Here is a 13,932-nt window from a genome sequence, read left to right as displayed (position 1 = left end):
GGACCGGAAGCTCTTCCTTGGTCTTGCAGGGACTTCTGGGAAATGAAGTCCCCGCACGCTCGCAGCCCCGCTGGTTCCTCGCGCCCCTTACCGCCTTGCTGCCGGCGTCCTCGCGTTGGTCCTCAGAGATGCTGCCTCTACCAGCACCCACCAGCGAAGCGGCACCCGCGAAGCGGCACCCGCGAAGCGGGTGCGGCGAGAGGTGGGCTGGGAGGCCGGTGCGCTGCTGGGCTGGTGCGTGAGAGCGAGAGTGATGCCTTCCGCTTCAAAAGTAAATAGAAAGAGTATTGAAGAAGAAGAATTGCGTGATGTCAATACATGGAAAAGAAGGATCTACACATTGAAGGGGTGATTGTCCACCACATTTAAAGAGGAAGAGTGTTCTATAAGGGTATCATTTATGGACTACAGTGTTCTGGTTCTAGATTGAAGTTTATTGTTTGTAAGCGCTCTTTAAAGGTGATGCAGCTGTGGCAACTAAAGGTTTAATGCATAATGTTAGCCTCTGTGTCTTTAATGAAATCTTGATTGTCCATTGATAACATTTAGAAAATCGCTGTTCTAAAACTGGTAAACTACTGCCATGACGTAGCAACAGAGTTATGTTCCACTGTTGCTACATCATAAAGGAATACCCTACTTATGTGACAGGGCAGTCAGACTCTTAGAAATCCTGCCAGTACAGTTCTGGTTCTCCTCCCCTACAGAGCAGAGAGCATAGCTTTAGGTGGGGAGGAGGAGGAAGGCACAGAAGCTGGTGGGGTGGGTGAGAAGAGGACATTTTTTTCTTTCCACATTTGAGACAGGGAGGAGATTCCATGGGGCAGATTTACAAGCCCCTTGTGCTACTTTTGTGTCACTTTTAACATGGGAAAAGTGGCGCAAAAGTGGCCCAAGGGGCTTGTAAATCTGCCCTTGTGTAGTTTTAGGTGCCTCATTACTCCGTTGCTCCTCCATTGCAGTTGAAAGTACGGGCAGATATTTTCGGCTGCCATAAACAACGTAAAATTATAGATGTATGAAAAGTGAATAACTGAGAAGTTTTCCCTTCTGGTTTCTGGGTGACATGAAAGACAACTTGAACTATACTTTCATTGTCTTCTTAATGTCAGTTAAAACACCACAGCAAAAAATATCCCCTTTATTCACTGTTACTGATCTTTAAGTCCATGTACAATAAATGTGTAAATCACTTTTAATGTGCGGATACCTCCTCCATTAAATGTCACTGTGATGTCACTTACACAACCTGACCTCGCCAACCAATAGTGGACTTGGGCCTGTCCTCTATTAATGGAAATTAGAGTTTTCCTTTTACACAACATGACCTCCTGGAGGCCTACAGCACACACACACACACTCACACACACACACACACTCCATGCATGCCAATAGAACCGGCACAGGTGGGTGACTCCTGATTTTTTAAGCCACAAATCGCTTTATTTTGGCTGTCTCCTGCTTGAAATTGATTCTGCTTCAATAGAAGTCAGTGGGAAATATACATTCTCCCAATAATAAAAAAAAACAAATCTTCCACTTTCCTCTTCTAAAATGTTGGCATGTATGATACACACACACATATACAAATTGGGAAGCAGGGAACTCAGGGTAGTTTGCAAGTTTATCTCTGAAAAAGAGTTCTGTCCACCCAGAGCCTTCCAGATCTTTCATCAGTGGTGCACTTCTGGGTGTGAGGTGAGAGCCTGTTTCAATCCTCAAAAGTCTCCTTTCACATTTGAGCTGTCCAGTTGGTGAAATGCTACATTGTGTGCATCAAGATTACCTGACGTGTTTTGCCAACAGCCTCTGTCTCAGGGTTACAGGTGTCAGCATAAAACGTGACTTAAACATGAAAAGTGTCATAAAAAAAACAAAAATTAATCTAGGATTATAACTGCAGTAGCAGCCATATTGTAACATGGGTATCCGATCTAAAAAGGCATACTAATCATTCATTTTACAGCTCAAAAAATTATATATGGCATGTATTGCCCTGTTCAACCTCAAACCATAGCACACAAATATAATAATGAGTATGGTACTAATTCCCCCCTCACACATCTAATTTGATAATATGGCCATTATGTGGAAATCCGAAAAACTAGTGATAAAGTAGAGAGCATGCTAGCCTCATCTTGACCAATTTAGAAAGTCTAAACGCCTATGAACAGCATATCTAACATCCAGTTCTACAATCACAGCATACTAATAAAGCCCCAGTGGGCAAGGAAACTGTGCATTATAAGTTTGCAAGAAATTTGTGAACTTTACAACAAGAAATCAATCAATCAACATATTTATAAAGCGCTCTACTCACACGCAAGGGTTCCAAGCCGCTGGGAGGGGGGGTGTACTGCTACTGCTCGAAGAGCCAGGTCTTGAGTTGCTTCCTGAAGGATAGATGGTCCTTGGTCAGTCGAAGGTGGGTGGGGAGGGAGTTCCACATCTTGGCCGTCAGGTAGGAGAAAGATCTTCCTCCGGTGGTGGTTCTGTGAATCATATAATGCACTCTGATTTAAAAATATGACAATACAAAAAAGGTTCATCAAAGGTGGAAAGAATGAATACAGGAAGGGAGCAGGTAAAACAATCATATCACAACAAGCACTCTTGTAATGGCATAAATTAGTCTAGGTAGAAACAATGTGCAGTGTGTGCATCACAGTTAGCATGAATTTGGCATATACGCTGGCTCACCTAATGCTCAAAAGAGAAACATCAGCAACTTTGATCCACATATACAAATAGACCAGATTTGAGGCCATTTTAGTGCCCCATCACAGTTTACAACAGCCTTCTTAAGAGCCGGTCTGCACTTAAATATAGTCAACAGTGTGCCTGACTGTTTCCTATACTCTGAGATCTTACATGAGAAAGTGACACAACCACCAAACCTTCAAAATAATTGCACTTCTTCAAGGAGGATCGCCTTGTATGAGCCATTAAAACAGAAAACCTGACATTAGTCATTTGATTTCAACACCATCTGAGGCTAAAACTCGAGGAAAGGTCTAAGATAGCATTTCTTGCTGTCTGAGGGGCGTGTGGGCGTCCACTCGGGGCCTGATTTAAAATTTGGTGGATGGAGTAACAGCAAAAAATGGGTGAAATCAGACTTTACATGTTCTATCATCTATACTCTGCCTGTCAAATTTAGAGATGTTAGCCTGCCCCATGGACATCTATATACACTAACAGGAAGACTACCTTGAGGTTTCTGTCAGTGTAGAAAAAGTAGGAAGAACGTCTCTGTGAAACCTTACAGCCGACTGTCAAACTTTTGCAAAGTTTGTTATTTTGTTTCGAAAACTCACAAAGTGGAAAATAAATTTAAAAAACTAATGACCCACAAAGTCCTGGGAGTTTTCTCCAAGAAGTGTAGGGGTACATTTTCCTTTTTTGCAGACCCTCACTGTCAGGATGTACCTGGTGGTATGGATAGTAAAAAGAAATGTTGTTGTAGACAATATAAAAAGGCCATCTGTCCATCCACTCTAATTAGAGCGGACTGTTGAAGAGCTTATCTACAATGGTTCTTGCTCCCTCAGCTGCCGGTGGAAGGTTTACACCTCAGAGCAAATTTTACTCCATCAGCATAAACCTGGTGGTGTGCACACCTCTAAAAGGGGCAGAAGGACCAAAATGCATTTTAATAATTTTATCACAATGCAGGGCAGCATGCATGGTTCCTGCTCTATGTTGCATTAAAGGTAGACAGCAGAAAGGATAAATATTTACAAAGATATGGAACATTATTGTTCTCTCCTCATGTTCGAGCACTATATGCTGCCTAGACTCAACCCAGGCACCCTTGTACCATAGTGCAAGAGTGCCTTCATTTCAGACAAGACTGTTTTCGTGCAAGAAGGGACACCTTCCTGCACAAAAGCAATCCTGGCAGAGATGTCATCTTATTCTGAAGCACATGTGGAAAGAGGAAATAACAAGGAGAAATGCATAAATATTTCTCCATGTTAGACCTTACTAAGCAAGGTGTAGCATCTTGATGCATTCCCAGGTTTACTAGATTTAGTAAATCTGAAAATACACCAAGATCTGTTACATTACATTTCTTTGCAAACCCAAGCATTATGGTGCATTTTGCCCCATGCATGGCTTTGTAAATATTACCAAAGAAGCATAGACTCCACAAAGTATTGATACATATGGGCCCAATAGTTTGGCGGAGAGAGTACTCCATCGCTGTTCAGATAGAATTTCTGTCTGTTAAACTCTATATTCGCCCCTCTGACAGGAAGACTCATAAGAATGAGTGCTGTGCCTCACCATGCATCAGTCTGTATGTCTCTCTTCAGGCACCCATACTTTCATGAACACATATATAACTAGCTTTGTGTTTTCTTGTTCCTCACATTTACCACATGCCTTCATACAATAGAATTTGAATGTGTGCAAACAATTGCTCTTACACCAGGGTAATAGAGCCTCCACACGCAAATATTAGCTGCTGCATATTGTTGCTAGGTCAGCTCATGGGTTCCCAATTCAATGTACCAGACCAAAGCTTTCAAATCAATATCTCCAGGTGTGTTAGCCTCTTTAGCATCTTTACTTGACAATAAACAGTGCCTGAGCTGTTGAAAAAGAAAACTTAAGGAGGTGAATTGGTAATCAGCAGAACTCACATAAAGTCAGTCCAGAAACAGGTAAAAGAACAAGTATGAATGAGAAGCAGTGAAGTACCTGTCTCAGGATATGAAATCAAATCAAAGAACATAAGACCAGAGAAGCAAAGGAAGGGAAGGCGAGCAATACTGGTGCTATTTATACTATGAAACTGGAGCAGCCAGTTGTGAAAAATGTATTATTAATTGGGGCTGATGGCAATGCACCACAAATAATAATGTCACTATTCTTCCAGGGTCCAGAAAAGGTTTTAGTAGTTTAAGCTTGAGCACACCCCCTGGTAGCTACAGCACAGAGCAGGCAGGCTTAACTCATGAAAATATGTAAAGCAAGTAATAAAACAGTAAAAAAAAAATGTCTAAACACCACACAATAGAAATTCCATACCAGCCTATAAAAATAGAGAATATTGTAATGAGCAGAATGAAATGAAAATAATAGGATTCTTTTAATGGGAACCAGAGGTATGAATTTTTAAAGTTCAGATCAAATTTTAGCACCAAAAGCCACAAAGGCCAACCGCAGGAAACTGGTTACAGGTACAAAGATAATGTTTAAGGCAGTACACAATGGAGCGTGTGCAAATAGTTGCCTCTGGACTTAGAAGTTTTTCTGGAGAAAATATGGTAGTTGATCAGTCATCTATAGGGCACGCTGCAAACTAGATCTGAGTCAGGTCTCGATGATGGTGGGTTACTGAAGACTAGGGTCCAGGTGCGGTCATCAATGACAGCGGGAAAGCTCTGGGCTGATGAAGTATAGCATCTGTGCCCAGAAAGTTATTTATGTCAACAGGTTCTGACTAGGTTTTGCTCTGGCTGAAGCCATCTACTTTCGGATTTTAAAACTTTTCTTGAAGTTAATTCTCCTTCTGTGGGACAAACTAGCAAGTCAGAGCCAACTGGCAATTTAATGTTGAAAGCTTCAGTTCAACAGTGGTCAAATTCTTCAGAATAAAAGTTTGCAAAAGGTTCTACGTCACAGGTTTTGCAGTTTGGGCAGCAGGAGTACACTCTGAAACAAGAACTCAATCCAACAGAAGTCCCCAGCAGGGTCCACAGCAGATCCTGTTGAAACTGGTCAGCTGGGATGTTCAGGAAAGTGGGCTTTATGCAGCTTTTGTATCCCTGTATCTTTGCAGGAGGTCAGCCAACTGACCTTTGGAGTCCACATAGATCACAACAAAAGGTGCAGTCCTTCTTCTGTCTTCCCCAGGTCCAGAGGTGTATTGAAAGCAGTGGTGAGGGTGCCACATGTGTGCCCAGTGACAGCTAATGGGGGTGGGGGAAACATCTGGCCACTCCCTAACCAATGGAGTAAAAGTTTCCAGGGCTCACCCTACCCAATTTTGCATCACTTCCAAGGACATGTACTATCAATTATCTTATAGTGCACTTCTCTACCAAAACTCTAGTACAGGCCTCCTGTGCCCACCATAGAGGTGTATACAGGGGAACTAGCAAACCCTCCCCTGTAGACCCTCCAAACTGGTTCTAGGGGCCTTTCCTCTCCCACTGAAAGGTCAGCAGAACAATAGAGGGGACAAGCCCATGTATGAGCTACAACTGCCAATAACAGGGTAGGTACCTTTTGAAGTTAATTAAGTTCCTGTGAACATCCCAAATTGTCATCTTGTCAAGGGAATATCAATCCCTCTCCCTTTGTCTCAGCATTGGGATCCTTGGGAACCACTTCACACCTAATCAAGGAGCCATTCAGTTGCTGGGAGACAATGAGCACTGTCAGAGACACATTTTGCTAGGCTCAAAAATAACAACTTTCTAAAAGTATAATTTTCAAAATAGTAATATAAACTGTGACTTGACAATTAATTAGAATTTTAAATTGCTATTTGTTAGAAATTTGGCTGTTGGTTGTCTGGAATATGATACCCCTGTAAGTAGCAACCACAATCCTAGTCAGGGTAAGAGGTAGGCAAACCCGGAATTAACCTGTACTTGCCTCAGAGCAGTTAGGGTTAACTTAAAGGCAATGTTTGAAGGATTTGTGCAACACTTCAAAGACTAAAACTGAAAATACTGCACAAAAATATTACACACTAGGTTAGAAAAATAAAGCTTAATTTAATATATAAAACAAGACCAAAACAACAAAAATCCAATATGAAGAACTTAAGATATGAATTTTTAAAGAATAAACTGTAGCACTTAGAAGCAACAAGTGCTAACCTGGGATATCTGGTTGCGCTGGACTCGGTCAAAGTCAAAAGTTCAGGCCAACCTTGATAGAGTGCAAGCCACATACAGGGACCCTGTGAGGCCTGCTGAATAAAAGTACCTTGATACCAGCTGAATCGATGGTGAATATAGATAGGTGCAGCCGAAGCAATATGTTGGTGTTGATCCATGCAGTTGTGGCAATGTGCATGAGTAGCAACGATGTATTGACTCCTATACCCAGAGTGCTGCAATGCGGCGATTCGTCATTGACGAAGATTCCATCAACGAAGATGCGGAGACCTTGTGCAGTGGTGGTTCCAAAGGCGATGCTTTTGGCCTGATCCACTCAGTAAAAGCAATGAACCAGTTCTAGACATGTAAGAGGAGTGATGCACTGCTTCTGATCCACGCAACAAGAGTGATGCACCGGTTCTAATACACGCAACAGGAGCAATTCGCCAGTTCTGATCCACGCTAAGGCTCCAATGTGCCGGTTCGACAGAGAATGCATGGGATTTTGCTGAAGCAAGCACCTTAGGCCTCACTTTCAAGGGTCCAGGACTTGGCTTAGCAGACTCACAGATGGCAAAGTACAAGTGCAGAAGCATTTATGTTGGACGTCTTTTAAGTCTGTGTGACTCCAGATCAAGAGGCCAGCCAGCTATCCCTTGGAGCCACTCTGTGTTCAAGTGTGGCAGGTCCAGTCCGTATCACCCAAGCAGGGGAACAGCAGGCAGCAGTTCAGCACGCAAGGCATGATTCCAGAAAAGCAGCAGTTCAGGAGAGTGGCAGTACATGCACAGCACAGTGGAGAGGTGTGGTATAGCGGCTAAGGTAGATGACTACAGAACAGAGGGGCATATTATCAAGCCTGTGCGCTAAAATTATCGCCGCTTTATCGGCCGAAAACGGCCGATAAAGCGGCGATAATGGGCTTGATAATATGCTCTATGGAATTCCAATCGAAGCACATGTTAGATGTGAAGACATCTAACATGGGCTTCGATTGGAATTCCACAGAGCATATTATCAAGGCTATTATCGCCGCTTTATCGGCCGTTTTCGGCCGATAAAGCGGCGATAATTTTAGCGCACAGGCTTGATAATATGCCCCAGAGTGTTTACAGTTCGATCCCTAGCTCCGGCAGCAGATCAGTACCATCTGACTCTGGGCAATAGCTCACATAATTTCTATGACAGTGCCCCGTGCCTTAAGACCCCTAAGGGTGAGTAATTTGTGTTTTACAAATACATATTTACATTTTACACAGCAATCCTTCTTTCTGGCAGCGTCTTCACATCTCCAGAAGTGTACTGAAGTTGTGGGGTCAGAGGTCCAGTACTTATACCTAGTAGTGCCTTTGAAGTGGGGAAGACTTCAAAGACAGGTCTTTGGTTGCACAGAGGTCCTCCCTTCCTGTCCTGGCTTCAGACTCACTACAGGGGGGGTAGGCAGCCCATTGGGTTGGGACAGGACATAACCTATTCAGGTGTAAGTGAGGCTGGGTCCAGCTCCTCCCTTCCATCCTGCCAGGAAGGTCCATCAAGTCATGCCTAAGCTCCCATTGTGGGTGGCTGTCTTGGGGGAATACACAAAACCCAACTGTCACCTTTCCCAGATGTGTATCAGAGACAGACAGCAGGTACCAAATGCCTAAAGTAAGAAAATTGCAATTTAATATCTAACTTTTCCATAAGTTGTGATTTACAATTGTGATTTTAGAGACACCAAACTTAAAAAGTCTATCTCTTCACAGTTGGGTATTAAACTTATAAAAAGGTAATAAGGTGACCACAATGTTATCCTATCGGAGAGCTGGGCTTTGCAATAGTGAAACAAGAATTTGAGAGTTTTTCTTTACCAGGACATGAAAAACCAAAAAGTACATGTTCATGCTTTTAATTGCAGTGCACCCTGCCCCATGATTAGAAATGGGATTTCTGGTTGGCTAGGGCATGCGCCTAAGCCAGGCAGAAACCATCACTCTAGTCGGGTCAAGGGAGTCACACACCGAAGATAACCCCTGCTCACCCCCTTGGTAGCTTGGCACGAGCAGTCAGGTTTATCCCAGAGGCAATGTGTAAAGCGTTTGCACAACACACTCACACAGCAGCAACACACTATGCACACCACAAAAGAAACTCCACACAAGGTTATATAAAAAATAGCCTTTGTATTATCATAAACACATTAGAATCATAATAACACAATATACACTGTGCCATCTGGCACCAGGTAGAAATTGACAGGAGATTATATACATGACAGGGCCAATCGGGCCTCTGTCAGAACCATTAGGATTAGTAGTAAGAGATAAAATAACCAGTAACTACTAGTATAGACCCGTATGCATAAACCACATTAGGCATTCACATTTAGGCATAAACACATTGCGCATAAGTCACAGTGTCTACCTTAATGGTCACTTATATGTAATAAAAGGGGAGTTAAAGGCTTAGCAAGGGAGTCAAATTGGTAGTTTAAAGCTGCCTTTAGCCCAAAATGGCAGACCTGGTATATGTTTTATGGGGCTACTTAAGTAGGTGGCTCAATAAGTGATGCAGGCCCACAAGTAGCATTTCATTTAAAGGCCCTAGGTATATGGTAAAGCTTTTAACTAGGAACGTATATGTAAATTAAATATGCCAATCAGATGTAAGCCAATGTTACCAAGTTCTAGGGAGTAAGCTCAAGCACTTTAGCACTGGTTAGGTGCACGAAGTCCTAAAGACACCAAAATCAAATTCTGAAAAAATAGACACCCTCTGTTCATGTGATTTTAAGTGAATAAAAAACAATTACAAAAGCAAGCACAGGTACCCATTTCTCACAGTTTAGCACAAGGTAACACTGTCTAACTAATGTGGGCAGAGCATACGTGCAACAATTTGTACCAATTTCGTATTTATTACAATGAAGAAAACATTGGATTGCCTCATTATATTTAATTAGTGCTAACTTTTGATTGGAACCCGGTGAACATTTCCTACTTGGTGTCTGAGAAATTGTAATTAAAATCCTTTTCAATGGTAAAGTTGGATTTTAAGTTATAAGTTATAATTTTGAAAATGCAACTTTTAGAAGGTCATTATTAGAAAAATGTTTTAGCTGTCTATTAAAAATATCCTATGCTTTTACAAAACCAATAACTCTATATCCTTGGACCTTTTATTTATTACGTACAATTCTTTACTCTATTTTTTGGAATTAAAAAGCTTTTTTCAGAGACTTCAAAAAGGGATCAAAATCGACGTTTCATTGTATATAAACATTATTTTGTTTCCACTCTTTGTACAAAACAAATCAAAAAAGAGGGGTGAAGTTTGCAGAGCAAGGTATACCAATGCAGATATATTATTTCAAAAACAAAAGAAATTACAACCAGTGCATTTCTACTATTTCACATTTAGTTGTTCCTTCAGTTTTTCCAGTCATGTATTTACACAATAAATCAGTAGTGACTACATTTCATTTGATCAAACATGGTTCTATGCTACTGTTGATAATACTTGGGAACTGTTGACTCAATTATTAGGGTTGTACATTGTTAGGTTTTCCCTAGATTGTCCAATCATTAAAGTTGCTTTTCCTAAGATGTAATGCCATGGTTATTAAGGGGCCCATTCTGGCTGATAATATGTGCCCAACTCCTTGAAGTATGTCAGTATTAGAAAATTGGCATTTTCCTGCCTTAACCATTTTGTGCATGCAGCCTGTTCCTGGGTCATATTACTGAGTGTAGTTGGCAATTGGACTTTCTTTATTCCTCCCAGACTAATACACAATACAGATACTAGGTGTGCCTGGATAGGCCATCAACTGCCAGAATGGTATGGGCAGACATGGGCACAGCTCTACTTGTAACTGAATGGGCTATGTATTTCAAAGGGAATTCTCAAGAAACTTCTCCAGCAGGAGGCATAAGGTTTAAAATAGGATTATCAGCCCCACTCTTCAGTTTACTTTCTGAACCTGTGGAATGACTCTCAGGGGACTGTCTGCTGCTTCGGCCTACTTTGTACCCCACAAGACTGCTTTGCTGCCTGGATTCTGCCCTGCTGTTTGATCAGTGTTTCTGCTGCTGAACCCAGGACTGCCGGCATGACTCCAAGGGCTAATTGGCTGGCTTCCTGATTAGATCCTCAGGGACAGAAAAGGCTTCAACAATCTTGACCACACACCTGGACATAGCCTGAGGGAACCCTAACCCCGCAAGTGATGCCTCTCCAGTCCTGGATCCTTGGTGGTGGTGTTAAAGTGCCCAGACAGTCAAAATAAAAAAATTGGGACATACATTTTTCTGGGCTAAATCCTGCCCTGAATATGGAAAGAAGACAAGAACTAACCTGCTCATCTATCCGCACAAGGTGCCTTAACGGTCAGTCTGGCTTTACACAGCTCCTGCTAAGTTCTTCTCTGCACCAGCAAATCTTGTTCAGTGGTCCTTCGCCAAAGTGGTATCGTCCTTGTGAAACTCTAGTCCATCACAGCCTCCAGACTCGCCCCACTGGAGATTTTTGACTTCAAATAAAGAGATTAAGTCAGAATGTCGCAATCTTTTGAGCAACTTTGTCCAGCGGCTCCCTGATGACAATGCTCCCTTCTCAGACACCACCTGCAGTCTTGTTCCACTGAGCTTTTTCCTTCCCAATACAATATTTCCATTCAACCCACCCTCCATCGCGGTCAGCCATTTCTCAACTTTGACCTGGTCTCATGCGACTACATGTCCGCAGTTGAAGCTTTGATATTTTAGGTGCTAGCTTTTACTTTAAACCTTAAAAATTCATAACTCTATTTCTTGGGGATTGGATTTTTTGTTCTTTTGTTGTCAAATAATGTATTTAAATGTATTTTTTGTTGTGTTGTATTTTTGCATTATTACTGTTTGTGTGCTGCATAAATACTTTACACGTTGCCTCTAAGTTATGCTGGACAGCTCTTGTGCCCAGCTATCGGAGGGTTAGGCACAGATTCATTTTGTGACTCTTGTGTTTCACCGTGACAGTGATTGTGGCTATTGCTTGAGCAGGGTCAACCCGAACCCAATGTCTCTTTATTGTATTAAAGACCCATATAAATATGGGATGCTCATGGGTAGCATACTTGCATGTCATGCTTGTATTCATGTGTTTGTCGTAGTTTGGCTTTACAATGAAGTGAAAACAGTGATTTTGTGCTGGACTGCAACACAGTGCTGAGGACAGCTCAGTCTGGAACAGGGGAATGTAGCACTGGCTGTCCTTCTTGTGTTTTTGCTGATGTGGTTTAATGTTCATTGTGGGTGGCTGTGTGGCATTTCTCATAGAGGACTACAGGAGAGTCAGAGCCTATGTGTCTGCATGTGGGAGAAGGGTTTTGATGATTGGTGCTAACAGTCTTGTTGATCACATCAGTGGCTGGCCTTTAAATGCTATTTTATGTCCAAGTCTCTTGCACTTTGGGCCAAAGGATGAAACAATTAGCAGCTGTTAAGTTCTGCAGCAGCAGGAAACAGTACTTACATAATTGAAAAAAGACCAGCTTCTCCTTTTTCCATCAAATTGTCCTACTGTAAGCAACTAAATTATAACCACTGTTGTTTATTTGTCGTTTAGTTAAAGCAACGTATGGCAGAACGTTTTCCTGGGATTCCTTTTAACTTAAAATTGGCTCCAGGAAAAAAATAAAGACAACTGAAGACAAGGTCCTGCAGATTCCCAAGAGTGGACATCAATTCAGTATTTGGGAGACAGAGGACATTTCCACCACTGCACCAACCTGAAAAAATATGAGTTCTTCCAACAGAAGGAAAGCCTAATGTCCTTCTAAAAGGAGCTTGTAAAGTGGGTCACAGATTAAAACTAATGCCTCAGCAAGTGCCTTCACAGTCAAATGTTGCTCGCACTGTTGACATTTTTCACTATTGCTGCTCATCCACCACTGGTACAAAATGTTTTCTGAGTGAGAAAGAGAGGGACCCAATGGAGTAGAGCTACAGGGTGCATCACATTGTGTACATAACTTCATTGTGTGCATTGTGCACATTGGTTTAGGGTGCTAGCTGGGCACACTGAAACTACTATATGCATATTGATGATCCCAAACTGTGACTGGCTGTTTACTACTGTAAATGAAATGGCTATCTTGAAATGGTGTCTTTCTTCAAATTCTGCATCTGCAACTGTACCCATACAAGTTAAATGGAACACTCAAGCAAAGTTTTTTTCCTATTTGTATTAATAATGAAATATCTAATTGTGTTGGCTCTAAACATTTTTCTTTTACTTAACCTTTTCTGTAGCATTGAATGTTATCAACAAATTATTAAATCTATAGAATTTGATTTGTGTTAGCTCTTAACTTTTCATTCGAGACACAAGTTGTCTACATTATCACCACAATGCAAACTCGAAGCACACCCAGTGCATAGTCACCAGGATGGCCTTGTGCATCATTCCCTCATGCTGCAAACCTTAAAAAGGAAAAGATTTGGAGGGCACATTTCTATGACAGCAAATTGAAATTCAAAGTTGCATGTAAATCACACAGTTCATATTTAGTAAGAAAAGCAGAATACAAAAATGTCTTTAAGGTTCACATTGCAGTTTGCATAAAATGGTCAAGTCTGTTATGTCATTGGCACAATTCTACCCTTAAAGTGCTCTCCTGTTTCTCCTAAGCAACTTCCAAGCTCAGCAAGTCCGATTTTGACCAGCGAGGTCCCTTTAAACCCATTGGTTGGTGGCGTATAGCCTGTGGATGAGTATGCATTCTTGACCGGTCAATATGAGTTTTGGCTTTTTACTGGTTGAACTGGTTGAACTGGTCTTCCTTGGTGTTCCTCTGCATTTTGTGCGTTACTTTAAGATCCCGACATAAAAAGACGATTTTCCAGATGGCATTTTCCTACTGCATTGGCTTGTAGCAAAGTCTGCGGCACTGCAGGGGTAGAGAAGGGTGGGAGAAGTAGGAGTGGGACGAAGGTTGATGGAGTAAAGGCAGATCCAGTGAGGATTGTGGTACATAGGATTGAGCAGTAACCTAAAGTAATCCTTCTGGACTTTTCTACAACCATTTCTATAAGCATTTCGACTTGACGGATGTGTAGTTCCATCTATC

At 41.8% G+C, this 13,932-nt stretch overlaps 1 protein-coding gene across 1 annotated transcript in view; it reads left to right on the top strand.

Annotated features, from left to right (window-relative positions):
- The window catches only part of LOC147684191 (tenascin-X-like), a 192,835-nt gene extending 179,679 nt beyond the window's left edge, over positions 1–13,156 (top strand). Inside the window, exon 27 of the mRNA XM_086942604.1 lies at positions 12,429–13,156. Coding sequence (XP_086798730.1) covers positions 12,429–12,500 — 72 coding nt within the window. The 3' untranslated portion in view covers positions 12,501–13,156. The remainder of the gene's footprint in view (positions 1–12,428) is intronic.
- Positions 13,157–13,932: the final 776 nt, after the last annotated feature.

This window comes from Lissotriton vulgaris, chromosome 11 (genome assembly GCF_964263255.1).
Source record: "Lissotriton vulgaris chromosome 11, aLisVul1.2, whole genome shotgun sequence".
Lineage (NCBI taxonomy): Eukaryota > Metazoa > Chordata > Amphibia > Caudata > Salamandridae > Lissotriton > Lissotriton vulgaris.
Note: the sequence above shows the minus strand (reverse complement) of the source record. Positions and strands in the feature narration are given on the sequence as shown.